The sequence below is a fragment of the Sprattus sprattus genome (assembly GCF_963457725.1).
Source record: "Sprattus sprattus genome assembly, chromosome: 16".
NCBI lineage: Eukaryota > Metazoa > Chordata > Actinopteri > Clupeiformes > Clupeidae > Sprattus > Sprattus sprattus.
Genome location: NC_137914.1, coordinates 19,556,001 through 19,571,380, shown reverse-complemented (window position 1 = coordinate 19,571,380; position 15,380 = coordinate 19,556,001). Strand labels below are relative to the sequence as shown.

The 15,380-nt window shown below is 41.6% G+C and overlaps 1 protein-coding gene across 1 annotated transcript; it reads left to right on the top strand.

The window, feature by feature from the left end:
- The first annotated feature begins 4,843 nt into the window (after positions 1-4,843).
- On the top strand, positions 4,844-15,374 carry tti1 (TELO2 interacting protein 1). The gene is made up of 8 exons (XM_080854418.1): positions 4,844-4,970; positions 6,564-8,869; positions 8,967-9,119; positions 11,145-11,305; positions 13,139-13,279; positions 13,441-13,645; positions 14,670-14,757; positions 14,967-15,374. Exons 2-8 carry the CDS (start codon positions 6,601-6,603, stop codon positions 15,184-15,186), a joined length of 3,237 nt encoding a protein of 1,078 aa, XP_080710544.1. The 5' UTR covers positions 4,844-4,970; positions 6,564-6,600; the 3' UTR covers positions 15,187-15,374.
- The last annotated feature ends 6 nt before the right edge of the window (positions 15,375-15,380 follow it).

Below are 15,380 nucleotides of genomic sequence, written 5' to 3'. Positions count from 1 at the left end.
CCTGCTGGCTTGCTTGGAGAAACCACAACAGATGATCCAGAACTCGGCGGCGCGTCTGGTGTTCAACCAACCAAAGAGGGCACACGTCACCCTGCTACTCATTGAGCTCCACTGGCTTGCCTACAGAGTGCTTGCTGGGTCTGCTCCCACCTACATTAATGCTCTTGTAAGGGCAAATGTTACACCCAGAATGCTGCACTCGTCTAGTGAGCGTCGTTTGGCTCAGTGCAAGTACGACAATCCAGACTATTCTCATTTGTAGCTCCACATTGGTGGAACGAACTGCATAGAACTACCAGAGCAGGGGCGTCCCTCTCTACCTTCAAGAAGCTTTTTCAGAGAGCACCCCCCTTCCTAAACTGGCACTTTGACTAGTGCTTAACTTGCACTTACAGCAGTCACATTCCTGCACTTCTTTTTCTTTCTATTTAGTTTTATTTTGTTTAATTTTGATTTCCTATGTGAAGTAGTATTTATTGTTACACCAGGGTTCTAATGCTCGTAGCTTGACTGTTGTCTCCCTTGTACGTCGCTTTGGACAAAAGCGTCTGCTAAATTACTAAATGTAAAATGTGAATGTAAATGGTATGGGGTTGTGTCAGTGCCCTTGGCAAAGGTATCTTAAACTTTGAAAAGTAGATTGAGATTTTGGGGCAACCTATGCTGCCTTCAAGACAACAGCCTTTCTAGGGAAGCCCATGCATATTTCAACAAGCCAATGCAAAACCACATTCTGCACACATTTTAAAGGCATGGCTGAGGAAGAAGGGTGTGCGGGTGCTGGACTGGCCTGCCTGCAGTTCTGACTTGTCCCCAATAGAGAATGTGTGGTGCATTTTGAAATACAAAATGCGCCAACGAAGACCACGTACTGTTGCACACCTTAAGACTTGTTTGTGGGAAGAATGAGACAAAGTTACACCTGAAATGCTTACACAATTGGTGTCTTCAGTCCCTAAACAACTTTTAAGTGTTGTGAAAAGGAATGGCATCATTACAAAGTGATAAATGCTTTACTGTACCACATTTTTTAAATATTTTGCAAGAATTGAATTAAGTGTTTATTTTGAAAAAACATTTAAAATTCATGATTTAAAACATCAAATAATGTGCTGTTGTATTATTTTCAATGTAATACAGGTCAAAAAGAATATACAAATCACTGTTTTCAGTTTTAATTTTAATTATGTAAAAACATACCTTCCCAACTTTTTCTGATTTGGGGTTGTACTACAAACATGTTCCTCCCGAAACTGAAATGTAAAGGAAGGGATCCTTGGGACTGAGGTACTTTTCTTTGTCCTGGACCACTGGTCCGGAACTACCATGCATACTGTCTTAGCTCGAACCTCACTATTGCTATGATATCAGTGATACACTGCTCTATGGTGTCCTCGACATCGCCCACACTGAGTAGTGTGACTGGCGGAGACTATGCTTCTCAGGTAAATGTCCCTGTGATCCTGATTTTCATAACAATATTTTGTCTTGTCCACTGTTTAAATATCCTTGCTCGGCCAACATGTGCTTTCTCAGATCCTGGGGGCAGGGCTGGGCCCGACAGTGTTGTTGCCCTGGACAAGACTTGACATTACCCCTCGCCACACTGTCACACTATGCTCTACCTCCAAATGATAATGCTGACATGTACAATACAATGACAGACATAGTACCAGTAGTACAGAAGTAGTACTGTAGTAATAGTTATTACCTTTTGCCTCATAGATCTCTTCCATCCTATGCAAATACTGCTGGTTGAATGGCGTGAGTTCTGTTAAAATTGTCTGGCTAACACTAGATGTGTCAATCTAATCAGGGTTAAATTCCACGCGTATATAAATATATCTTATTCTATTTTTATTTCCTAGTTTCATTTAATTCTGGCTCATTCTCTCACTTTATGCGGTTCTAAAGTATGTAAAGTATGTAGTTCTAAAGAAACTTGGTCATTTTCAAAAATCATTTGTGGCCCTATTATTATTACTATTATTATTAGTAGTAGTAGTAGTAATAATAATTTTACTTTGTAAAATTGTTTATGTATTTACTTTTCTTTGGTTCAACTTTACAGTTCTTACTGAATTGCTTTAGCAAATGTATCTGCTGTCCATTCAGTGTTGCCGCAGTCCTGGCTCTGTACATCAGAATAATTTGACTTGACTTTTATTAAAAATAAAAGATAAGTGTTTTACAAAATAGAACAATACATTATTTGGGGACGTGCAGAGCTAAGATGCAGATTTACAATTCAATTCAATTCAATTCAATTTTATTTGTATAGCGCCATAACAATACAATTGCCTCTCGGCGCTTAACAGAGCCCAGGGCCTGAACCCCCTTAGTGCATGCACAACGGCAACAGGGGCAAGAAAAAACTCCCTGTTAGGCAGGAAGAAACCTTGAGCAGAACCACGGCACATAAGGGGGGACCCATCTGCTTGAGGTCGGCCGGGTGGAGACAGGAAGGTGGGACAGGGGGAAGGGGGGAAGGGGAAGGGTAGTGTGGCAGAAGGGGAAAGGAAGCAACAGGGGCAATACACAGCCAGCATTTGGTCACTGGACATATGTGTACATACATCTGGTGGTAAACACATGATACAGACAAGACCAGATTACTGTGGCAATAGGGTTACTGTTACAGGGGTAGGGGATGTAGGGACAGAGAAACATTTCGGTGGAGGCAATAATGTATATTGTACATAAATGCTAGCATAGGGTATTGGGTAGAGTAGGTGTACGGCAATGCAGTGGCAGTGGGTGCGGTTGGCCGAGGGTTTCTCTAGGTAGACCAGGTAGAGAGACTACGTGCAGAGTGGTGGGGGTGAGGAGGGAAAGTTCCACATCCATCAGCGATTGGAACACGCCTGGCTCCGAGGAGGCAGTGGACCTTGCAGGGGCCGCTTGTTGAAGGGGGGGATGTGGACATCTCGGACCATGGAGCTGCCGATGACCAGGGTGGGGGTCGTCACATCCAGCGGGAGAAGTCGTCAAGGGGATGATGACTGAGTTGAGGGCCCAGGATGGGGAGCAGGGCGGCGTGGGCGATGCTGGTGTTGCTCTGGAGCCGGTCTGCAGGGGCGTTTCGGGGCGGGCTGAGGAGGGGAGTAATCAGGCCCAGGAGGCTCCTCCTGATCCATCTAACAAACAGGAAATGACGAATCAGTCTGCAGGTCTGTTAGTCGGGAATCAGCACGAACAAACACACAGATGAATCATTTCACCAACCAGGGACATGTCATCTGTGTGTCGGTTTGCCTGTTGCATATTGCAATACTTAGATATGTTTAGTTTTTCTGGCATTGAACATTTTGTTTTTTGTTGTGATCTGTTTGCCGGGGCCGTACATGCATCCACTCGGCAAACAGGAAACACATTTGATGTTGCGGTACTAAATTACAAGTAGGAATTTAATTTGTTTTTTGTTGTGATCTGTTTGCCGGGGCCGTACATGCATCCACTCGGCAAACAGGAAACACATTTGATGTTGCGGTACTAAATTACAAGTAGTAATTTAATTTGTTTTTTGTTGTGATCTGTTTGCCGGGGCCGTACATGCATCCACTCGGCAAACAGGAAACACATATGATGTTGCGGTACTAAATTACAAGTAGTAATTTAATTTGTTTTTTGTTGTGATCTGTTTGCCGGGGCCGTACATGCATCCACTCGGCAAACAGTAAACACATTTGATGTTGCGGTACTAAATGCAAGTAATATTTGAATTTGTGTTCGGATATGTCTGGGTGGCTGGTACAGCAGGTGATTGGTTTGTTGGCGCGGTTACTTTTGGCTATATGATGCACTAAAGAGGAATGTCTTAAGTCTTGATTTGAATATAGGCACGGTGTCTGCAGCTCTGATGGAGGCAGGGAGATTGTTCCAGAGGAGAGGGGCTTGGTAGCTAAATGCTCTCCCTCCTATTGTGGTCTTTGATATTCTTGGAATTACCAGGAGGCCTGCACTCTGGGAACGGAGCAGCCTTGGAGGGCAATAGGGGACGACTAATTCCTTGAGGTAGTTTGGAGCCAGATCGTTTAGGGCTTTATATGTTAGCAGGAGTACTTTGAAGTCGATTCTACTTTTAACGGGGAGCCAGTGCAAAGAAGCGAGTATCGGTGAGATGTGTTCATATTTTTTAGTTCTGGTGAGTGTACGAGCAGCAGCGTTCTGTATAAGTTGGAGGCTCTTTATTGTGTTGATGCTGCATCCGGACAGGAGAGCATTACAATAATCGAGGCGGGAAGTAATAAATGCGTGGATTAGTTTTTCTGCATCTTGGAGGGATAGGACCTTTCTAATTTACACTGTAGTGCTTTTGTGTGTATGTGTGTATATGTGCGTGCATGTGTGTGGGGTGGGGGAGGAGGGGTTAGCTGGGTGGTCAGGGCACAAGGGTCAGTGTGATGCAGGGGGCTTGTTTGGGAGCCTAACTGCCATGGGGAAAGACTGTTCAGGTGGCTTGAGGTTTTGGCCTTAATAGCCCGGAACCTTTTGCCGGATGGGAGTCTCTGGAAAAGATGAAGAACGGGATAGGAAAGAGAGTGACTTGGGCCAAGCCATACTATTTCCAATCACCATGTTGTATCAAGAGCACATAAAGGCAGGGATGTACTTTGATTGGCTGTAGAGCTCAAATATCAACAACGTTTAGCCAAAATTGAGGACCCTACCTTTAAATGGAATGTGTTTACCTTTACTTGCTATTTAAAAAATTGATCTTTTGAAAATCTCTCCTTGAATTTATCAGTCTCCAACATGTGCAATGGCCTGTCAAGGACTTTTACTTTGACGATGGCGACCATATTGATTTCTTCTATTTCCAGAGACATAAGGAAGTGTGGTTCTGCTAGCAACACGCAGGATCCTCACGTTTTCTAGTGAAAGACGAATGGAGCCAAAGTTGTCAGACTATATATCGTGTGCTGCTTAGTCATATACAGCCAAACAATGGGGTTGCAAGGTTATCTCTGGTAAGTTCGACATCCATTTAAATCACTTAAGTACTACGTAGAACTGGTATGAAGTGCTTACCGTAACCGCATAGCTCATTGTTTTGGCGCCTGTGAACCTCTCTAGTAAGTCAGCTGTGGTGGTGGAATTCGACAATTTACGTTTGACAGATCCTAAAACGCGTGACAAGCCAGTGTTTAACCAGGCGCATTTGTTATTTAAGTGAAACACTAGCTTGTTGAAGCAGAGCAGTATTTATTGTGAACGTTGGTAAAAATTCCTTATTAAACTACATTAAATTGAAACGTTCAGAGGGAAGGGAAGTGGCAAGGGGGGTGAGGGATGCTATCCCTTGTGTGAAAGTAGTATTAACAAACTATCTTGCCAGGCACATGTTTAGAGATGCATTAGCCTAGCAATACAATAACCCAACTGCTGCCTATGTTCAACAAAAAAAGTTAGTCTCGAGCCCTGGAGCTCTGCAGTGACACTGCTGGTGACTGTAGTGTCTTTGAAAGGTAATGCAGGTCATGGTAACTCTCGTCTTTTTTTCAGAAACTCTGCCTGAGTCATGTTCTTGTGGGGATAGTGGTGTTTCTGTGCTGCCAGTATTCTGTGTCTCAAGCTGTGGTGGGGTGTGTGATGATTAGTCATCATAGTCAGAGGCAGGTGGAGGGGACTGTAACTGCACCTGTAGTTTTGAATCAGCGCAACGGGCAGAGATGAGGCGAGAAGCAAAGAAAATGTTGTTCTTTAGAGTTCATAGGGCTCAAGTGGGCACCATCAGGCCATCTCTGCACCCCAAGAGTAGATAGAAATGAATACATAGAATTCAGAACTCTTAAGCTGCAGGTTCTTCTCAGCCATGTGTTGAGGTTGATTAGTCAAGAAAACGTATTAGTTCCCTGGGCTGTAAGAGGCCCACTAATCAACTTTTGAGACTTCAGCCTCTCAAGAGTATTTAACATTTCAGTAAAGTCCTTTTTTAGCATTTCTGGCTCTTCCCTGCGAATGTCATTTTTGTCCTCATGCAGAATAATTCGATGGACTATCAGGTGTTGGGAGACGATGTTGGGAAGCTTATAGTTCAATTGGGAAATAAAGACAGCCAAATGGAATAGTGCCAACCTTGCCAGCATCCCTATTAGTAGGCAGCAAAATGGTTAGAAAATAAATAAAATTTCAATTTAGTGGAGAAACAGACTTCACTAAATGCCATAGCGTATGTCAAAATGTACTGTAATAAAACAAAAATAAAAACAGAATGGGACTGTGTACTGAGAGTGCTGTTATCTTCACTGCTCAAGTATATGACATTTGGGACTGACAAAAGCATATGGACATTTAACAACTTGGTAACAATGTTTGCAATCACAATTATTTGTTTTAATTATTATTATTTTCTTTAGGAAATAGTGATGCTACCACCATGGTACCAAAAAAATTGCGAAGCTGTAGGCCTGAATGTAATGCTTACTGGAAACATTTCAGGGCATGGAGCTGTTCTAACCTTACTAACAATGCTAACCTTTGGGAACATGAGTGTGTTTTGTGAATTTCTAGACAATGTGCTTCATCAGTTTTTATTTGACTTGTTTCTTTCCCCCATGCAGATCTGAATCATCTTTATGTACAACATTTTTGCTGAGGATGGCACAAATAGACAGTCCTAAGGAGGCCTTTGCTGTCCTTCGCCCACGCTGTGTGATTTTGACCCGTGAGCCATCCGTTACAAATGTGGAGGCTTTACACAACTATCTGCGTACCGTCGATGATGGAGCCTTGCAGCAGCTTCAGGATTATGTTCTTTTTCCACTACGCTTTGTCCTTAAAATTCCTGGACCTAAACAGGAGGGCCTTGTCCTTGCTGTGATGGACACAATGACCTATGTCCTGGAGAAGACTTCTGTGAGGAGCTGGGAGTCACTGTACAGCATCTTCTCAGAGTTATGCTTATGTATTTCTTCCCCAAATGATCCAGGAAAGCCAGGAAGAGGTTCAGAAGAGTTGAAGTTATCAGTTTTAAAGTGTCTTGATGTCCTCCTGCATGCAGCCTATGGGGATGTGGTTTTTAAACTGTATGAGCCTGCCATGCTGCCTACCCTTGGTGCAGCCATTTCCCTGATTTTGGCTTTGATAGAAGGCGAGCAGGCTCGTGGAGTGCAGGTAGCTGCACTGAAATGTCTACAGGCTCTGGCTTTCCAGTGTGACTGTCCTCAAGATCATGTGATTCCGAACCAGGAGGAGAGCTATGCACTTGGCAATGCATTGGCCTCATTTTTGCCGGGAGTCACACGGACATTGAGTCAGGTTATTTGCCACGATATGACAAGGGGACATACTGTAGTGATGAGGGCTCTTAGGGTACTGTACAAAATTGTAAGTGTTGTGATGGATGATGGGCAACTTGTCAACAAGGAAACTGTGGAAGTAGCAGTGGCACTGAGACACCATGGAAAGTTGGGGGAGTTGAATGTTCAGAGAAGTTTTGATTGGATTAAGAACACCTCTCAAAGACTTTCTATGGTTTTACAGAAGATCATCTCTTGCACTTCTGCCCATCAGCACTGGAGAGTGAGGTTGGAATTGGTGAGCTTGTCCGGATATCTACTAGCCAAATGTTCCAAGTCCCTTGAGGAGTGTACAGGTTCCTTTCTTGGGGCTTTAGTTGGGGCTATTAATGATGAAGAGGCCTCTGTTAGGGAGAAATCCAATAGGGTCTTGAAAGAGATTGCTGTAAGTAGCCAAGCCAACAACTGCCAGGCCTTTACTGATCTTCTTTCAGAGAATCTTCATGGTTTGTCCTCTTCCCTGCCACAGCTGATGAGAACTGCAGATGATCAACAGAAGTTTTTTGTCCTCAATGTGTATCTTGGATATCTGAAGGTCCTGGGGTCCCAGGTAGCGGTCATGTTGAATTCAGCTGTCCATCTGAAGCGCATTTCTAAAGCCATGATGCAGGTCTTAGAAATGGATGTGACAGATGTGCGGATTGTTGAAGAAAGAAGCTTTCCAATAGTGGTTCAAGATGGGTCAGCAACTCACATTACAAACATTTTAAAGAAACATTTTCTTTACTTCACCGATGACAGGATCTATTTAGTGCTCAGGGAAATCTGCCAGATGTTGGGTTACTATGGAAACCTCCACCTTCTGGTGGACCACTTCATGGATCTTTATAGAGAGTCCTCAGCATACAGGAAGCAGTCAATTTTAGTGCTCAATGAGGTCCTTGCTGGTGCTGTTGGTATTGACCTGGAGGGTGATCAGAAACCAAAGCCTGCAGTAAGCCTGATATCAGTTATATCTCCAGTCATTGAAGAGTACTTAAGTGCAGACAACTGGGACTTGCCCACCAACTATGAACAGTCTTTGCATTCCAACCAAGATGAAAACCATGGTCAAGGCCCCTCATTAACCATATCCAAAAGTCCTATTGAGTTTTGTTTGGCAACAGTTGGAGATGTGAGGCAACTGAACAGTAATATATGGCAGATCTGCCTTCAGCTGGAAGGGATCGGAATGTTTTCGAGAGTACTTGGCCCTAACTTCCATCCATTGTTGATGACGGTTCTGTACTCTGTTCTGGAAAAGGTGGGGGACAAGTCATTAGTTGTCAGCCAATCAGCGGTCGGTACAATGTCAGATATTTGCCAAGCTTGTGGGTATGCCTCGCCTAATGAACTGATCAACATTAATGCAGATTATCTGCTTAATGACATTTCACTTAACCTTGGGAGGCCAGGTGTCCAACCACATGCCCCTAGGGTATTTGCTGCCATGGTGACCCATTCAGATGCTAGTCTGTTACCTTTAGTAGCGGATGTTGTGCAAGATGTGTTGACTTCTCTAGACCTTAACCATGACCAGAGGGCTTTAGAGGTCTGTGAGGTACTCCACTCGGTCATGAAGGCAATAGGTGAGTTTGTCCTATTCCCTGTGGGGTCATTATTAATGATTCAACCTGTACAACTGAAAGGCTTTGTCACTAATATGCTTTACGTCCTGTACCTTAGCAAGACTGGACCTCAGCAGCAAGAAGCAACCAAATCCTCTGGAGATGAAAACCAAAGAGCTCTTGGATGCCAGAGGGTGTCTGCTGGAATACCGTAGACAGGTGGAGTTGGCTGAAGGGATCACAATCGGTCAGGCGGATCAAGATGACCAAGGTTAGCTAATGTGTATGCAGTCCTCTCCAATACTTTTGACAAAATATTTCCTATTTTTACACAGGATAAGATCATACATCTCTTGTAGTTTTGATTAGGGGATATGGGATATATATAATAATACATTTGATATGTATTATTATATGTATTCATTTATCAGATGCTTGACAGCATAGTACAGATATTATTCCATGAGTATGTGCTGCCTGGATATCGAACACATGCCCATGCTGTTATTTGCACAGCTCTAGCTATTATAAGTACATTTACATCTAGGCTCATCTCTGCCACAGTGTGGGTTAGAACAGAAATGTGTCTACTGATTCCTTTGGAACTCTTGAATATACGGGACTTGGAGATTGGAGTCTCTCATGAATTTCTTTTTTATCATCACAAAATGTGGTGTTAATCATCTCCAGAACACAATTAAAAATGTTGTTGAAGGAATCCTGATTCGTCAAACAGCTTAAAAGATAAGATCCAAGACAATCAAATGTAATACTTAAGGACCATTATCTTTTGATCTAAACTTTATGAAACTTGATGCACTAAATCACCACCACATTTTTGGGATTCATGCCAATTTCGTAAAATTCTGTCGATTGTGGGTGCTGCAACTGAAACATTGCAATATTTCAAAAGGGTGCTGAAGCTCAAATTTGGAAATTTGGTTTGCTCAAATGTGGCCATATCTACTGTAGTTTCCTAAAGTGCCAATTGGCTGGCTCAACAAAATGGCACCAATTTCAGAATATAATATTTGGAAATGTGACTGGCCGATCTTAATGAAATGTAGTTGTAACTCAAGCCTTAAGACCACTGACACCTAGTATTAACCCCTAGCAAGTACCACCAGGGAGAGCTCCAGGGAATGGTTGCCTACAGTCGGTGCCTGGTTAGTCAGTGGTGACTGACCAGTCTGTACCACAGTCAACTTCAGCAGGAGGTCCTCTTGAAACTGGTTGGTAACCGTAGGGGGGCCCTGGCACTTTTCATAGAACTAAGTTGGTCTGTAGAAACACGTTCAGGACTCTAAATCTTAGCAAGACTTTAGAAAGCCAATGCAATGTTAATGCAACCTATAATTACAGAATGTACAGATACGATATACACTGTTATATACGCTCTATATACACTGACTTTTTTTGTGTCTCTCCTCTAGAGAATATCACCTATAACAAACGTAAGACTCTAAATTGATTACATTTACATAGCATTGAGAAATTTCCAATCCTTGTCTGTTGTTGGACTATAATGTGCAGAAACAGATTTCACATGTCACAGTAACATAAAGTTGACTATAACCAAAAACTAAAAACGTTTAAATGTAAAAATAGGTACTCAGAAAAAAATCAGAAACATTCATTTGAATATATATATTTTTTAAATTACATTTAAACTCAAGTTCCAAAGCCCTTTATGCTCCTGAATAGGTGTCAATTATTGGCTGATAGCGCTGGCCCTGTGGTAAATTACACTGGTGCGTCCTGTACACGTCAATGAATGTTTTTATTGCCTGGTAGTTAGTAATGTTCACAGTAACTCTGCCAGAAAAAGTGTGAATGGGTCCCTCTCTCTCCCTCTTTCACATATGAAAAGCTGCTTTGTTCATTCACGCTTAATCACATTCAGTCTTCCATAATGATAAAGTACACAAACGCAGTCCAAACCTATACAAGTCTATCTTTGGTCTACCACTTATGATCCAAGAATTTAAAAGTGTATGCATTTTGTTCTTTGTATTTTGCATAATCTCATAAATGAATATACCTACATACCCTTATACTAGATTATTTGTTTTAAATTGAAGGCTAATAACAAACTGCTTAATAACTGAGTAAACACACAACAAAAAGGATCAGATGAAATAAACCATGAGCCATGAGTTCTGACACTGATAAACTTTACATAGACTCTATAATGTTATTAAATAAATCAAGCTTAAACTAATCTTAAGTGAATGAAAATGACGGTTCTACTGCCTCTTAATCTTACTGACCTGTGTCTCCTATTGCCACCTCTCAGTTGAAGACATCTCATCAGTGACTGAAGACCAAGAAGAGAGTGGAGACTCAGATGGGATCAGGATGGACACGGACCTGCCCTCTCATATCACCATATCCAAAGATGTTATGGAGCGCTGCATCCATCTACTGTCCATCTCCAGCCTCAGACTCCGGCTCAAGGTACTGTACATCATTAGGTTTAGGTTTTATCAGGTTTAGGGTTGGAGGTTGTGCAAAGGCACACAGACTATCCACCCACAAGGAACAGAACTGGCTTTTGATGAAAATGAGATCAGGATTGGCTTGGGGATGAACCCGAGACTATCATGGTAGGCTCGTCACAGACCTGATATGGGGGAAGCAAACATGCCTTTTGGCTAATAATTAGTGTGCTTGCTCGTAGGGACAGCACACTATTGTTCTTCTTAAGTTTTATTTATTCTCCTTTCTGCCGTGTTTTTCTTGCGACGCATCAGGCCTCGCCCGATTGAGATAGAGACGCCATTCAAACACAGAAACGTCCGGCCCGAACCGGTGCAACCTGCTATATCTTTTCGTGGCGGTAGTCCTTGCCACTCTTTTCTTTTATTCCTCTTTTTCATCACCTTTTTTCCCCATAGACTTGCATGGCAGAACTCTGTGGCTTTGTGTCATCATAATGGTGTCTTTGAACTGGCTTGCAGCTGTGCTTCACTGACTCCTGCCCCAATTCCAAGGCACTTGTTCTCTCAAATGCTTTACATTTGGTTACATTACTCAGACTGTTAATACTTTTCTTCCCATGTCTGATCCTTTGTGTGATGTTATGGCTGTAACGTCAAAGGTCATGGCCGCAACAGAGCAAGCACACTCTTGCAGTTCGTTCACGAAACGCATTCTAGTTGATGTTGTGTTTGTCTTAAAAAATAATTGTGTCTGGAAATACTGTGGGAAGTCTGAAGACATGGCAACTTGATGCAGTTGCCATGTTTGATTATATCGAAAGGTAAAAAAAGAAGAAAGCCGTTTTCACAAATGTGCTACAGTTGAATTTCAGACCGACACTTTTAGATTTTTCAAACCGCTTTTCTGTTACAGCCAAACTCTGCATTGGGTTGGATTGTTCATATTAGTTTAACATTGGTGACGACAGTAGCCAAAAATTGAAAATGGAGAAAGAGAAGAAACTGACTAGCTAGCATTGTCATTCAGGAGTTGCATTTCACCATTACAGATTATTGGTGTTATTAGGAACAAAGTCCTTTCTGTTAATATTCTTAATCCATTTGTGGTAAACATCTTGAACCTCTACACACCCAACGAATCTATGGAAAGAGTATGGTCTCAGACCGGGGTATTCTTCATGAAGGCTTGTGTAGATTACACCCTCACCAATCTGGCAGTTAGGCAGGGAGATAAAGTGCTCCAGCACAGAAATCATAGAATGTATTGTCATAACATAAATCTGAATAAAAGCCTTTAAATAAACAAGTACATGTACTACATGACTAGATAGCTATAGACACCATTCCAGTTAAACATAGGCAAACACAAGTTTCTTAGCTAAAGGTAAGTGTATGTAGCTTGTTGAGAAACATGTGACATGTTTCTTGTATCTAGTGAACAATCCAACCTCTCAAATATAAACTCTTTAAGAACCATGATCAAACAAACATGCTTACAGACAGTGCTTGAGTACTACATTATTATACCGGTAGATGATTGACATGAATACCTGGTTAATGACTATTTTAATCACTGCAGTAAACATTATGTCATGAACTCTACTTCTCTTATATTTTGATATGAAAACCTTGAGTTGCATTCACCTAGTGGCTTGGAATAAATGCGACAATATAACATAACATCCAAAGTTAAAATCTCTTTTAAAATCACATAGGAAACAACATAACCCACCATCCAGCACAGTTACAATATCTTTCTCTATCACCAAAGAAACCTGGAAGATTGATCAGAAGAGTCATTGCAATCATGTCTTTGCTTTTATTGATCACGGTCTTCCTTCCATGCCAGGTCCTGGATATGCTGAAGCTGTGTGTAAATGTGATGTGTGAATATAAGGAGCACTTGTATCCCATGGTCCATCGTTGCTGGCCAGTACTACAGCAGCGTCTCAATGATGAAGATCCTTTTATTGTACCCCAGGCATTTAAGGTACCCCTATCTGTTTCCACAAAAGGTTACCCAATTGAAGACCTAATCCCAAATGTGATTCACTCTGATGCCATTTTTTGTCAATCACTGAATTGTGTATGTCACATGTTGGTGCTGACAGTGCTTTGATTAGTTCTATAATTGTGTCCTTGATTCCTCAGGTTCTTTGCTCAATGGGAGAGGTGTGTACTGATTTCTTGAAGAAGAGAGTATCAAAGACAGTGATGCCAAAGATAACCGCCTATTTAACTAAGCAAGCACAGACCAGCGTCAAGGCTGGGCTTAATTACACTCAAAGCCTCAACTACAAGCTCCAGTTGGCTTACCTGCAGGGACTTGGCCCTTTGTGTGTCTCCCTAGATCTGGGTATGTCATATTCCTGTTTACGACTTATCTTTGCCAGTTGATAACTATGTTTGTATCACAACTTGGTTGATTTCCCCATACATTACGGTAGGGGTCATGTCATCAAAACACTAAACAAATGGTGTTCATTCAATAGTAACCAGTGGTGGTGCATGGAGAAAATGCACAAAATAGGGTTGTTGTGAGAGTCCCCTAGAATGATAGGTCAGAAAGTTACATCTGAAGTGTAACATAGCTATAGTTTACTAACGATCTTAGTGAAGCTAACGTTAAATGTTCGCTACCGGACAAATTTGTCCTCAATGTCGGGATATTGGAGCCGAATTTGGTTGGTTGTGTAAATATTTTTAAAATCAGTCAGTTTGATAAATGTCTTTCTTGAAAACAGTTATGTTGACAAACAGTTTTAAATTCACAGGGGATTTCACCTAAGTGTTAAGTGTAACTGCTAATGATCTTTCAAAATGCTGTGCAGTAGGCTACAATGCAAACGTCACCCGAGGTGTTACTGTTTCAATGATGCAACCCCTGTGGAAATCTATTGAGTTTCTTTAGAATGTCAGTGCAATTTAAAATTCAGTATATACAGCTCACAATGGCATCTTTTGTACGTATAGTCAAATGGATATATTTTACTTAAAGCAATCCTCACAACCGCAAAGTCTGTAATCTTTTAAGGTGTAGCCACTTGTTGAGTCTGATGGTTGCTGAATGTATAAAAGTAAGCATAGGCCTACATATACTTCAGGATGAGTGTGCAGTGTTTACTTTTCCCCTTTCCTCCTCATCTCAACCTAGTTGAGATACTAACATCACCTTTAAGGTTATTACAGGCCAGGTAAAAACCGGAATTACAATGACACGATAATTTGAAGCAACAGCTTCCCACAACACAAAGCAAGTAAAAAGTTGAACTAGCAGAGGAGTTCCATGTGTCCTCTTTGGTTGATCAATGACCATTATTCTGGAGTCGTCTTCTCTGTAGTGTGTGTAATATTCTAATGCATGAATTTGCTTTTATTAGAGGAATCAGACCTAGACATGGTGGCCGAAGCCTGCTTACCATACCTCAGTGTCAAACAGCCACCAAGACTGCAAGAGGCCTGCTGTAGGTACGTTTGTGTAACTTGTGTGAGAACAGCAGATTTCTGTTTGGTAAAGTAAGTTCTACATGGTTCCTCTTATGATTTAATGTATTATGTCGATAAGAGAAACTGACAGAAAAGGGGATTTAGTTTTTACATTTCTGGGATTGTCCCCTATCGTGCAATTACTTACAATTATTAACCAATGTAATTCTAATAATCACTTTCTGTTTCAGTGTCTTCCAATGTATGATCACCAAGGATCCAGATGTCATTTGGTTTACACTGTGCGAGCGCTTTTGCCCATATATATACCAGCCTCCCCACACAGACTTCATGCCAGTTCAGCTCTGTGGCATGAGTCTGCAGAAGAATGAATATACGGACAATATCATGAAACTACTAACAGAGTTCAGAATAGAGGCAACAGGAAGGAGTGGATTCCATTGTACATGAAGCTGTGAAGAGCAAGGGGCCAATTAAGTCACTTGGCAATACTGTGTATCTGTTTAGTGTGTGTGTGTGTGTGTGTGTGTGTGTGTGTGTGTGTATATATATATATATATATATATATACATGTGTAAATCTGTTAATACTTTTAGTGTGTAGATATGTGTATATATGTTAAGGCATGGAACTGTGAAATTACC

Coding starts and splice junctions, on each gene's coding strand:
- tti1 (XM_080854418.1), top strand. CDS start 6,601: ATGGCACAAATAGACAGTCCTAAGGAGGCCTTTGCTGTCCTTCGCCCA. Junction 13,646..14,669: donor GTGTGTCTCCCTAGATCTGG/GTATGTCATATT, acceptor TGCTTTTATTAG/AGGAATCAGACCTAGACATG. Junction 14,758..14,966: donor CTGCAAGAGGCCTGCTGTAG/GTACGTTTGTGT, acceptor TTTCTGTTTCAG/TGTCTTCCAATGTATGATCA.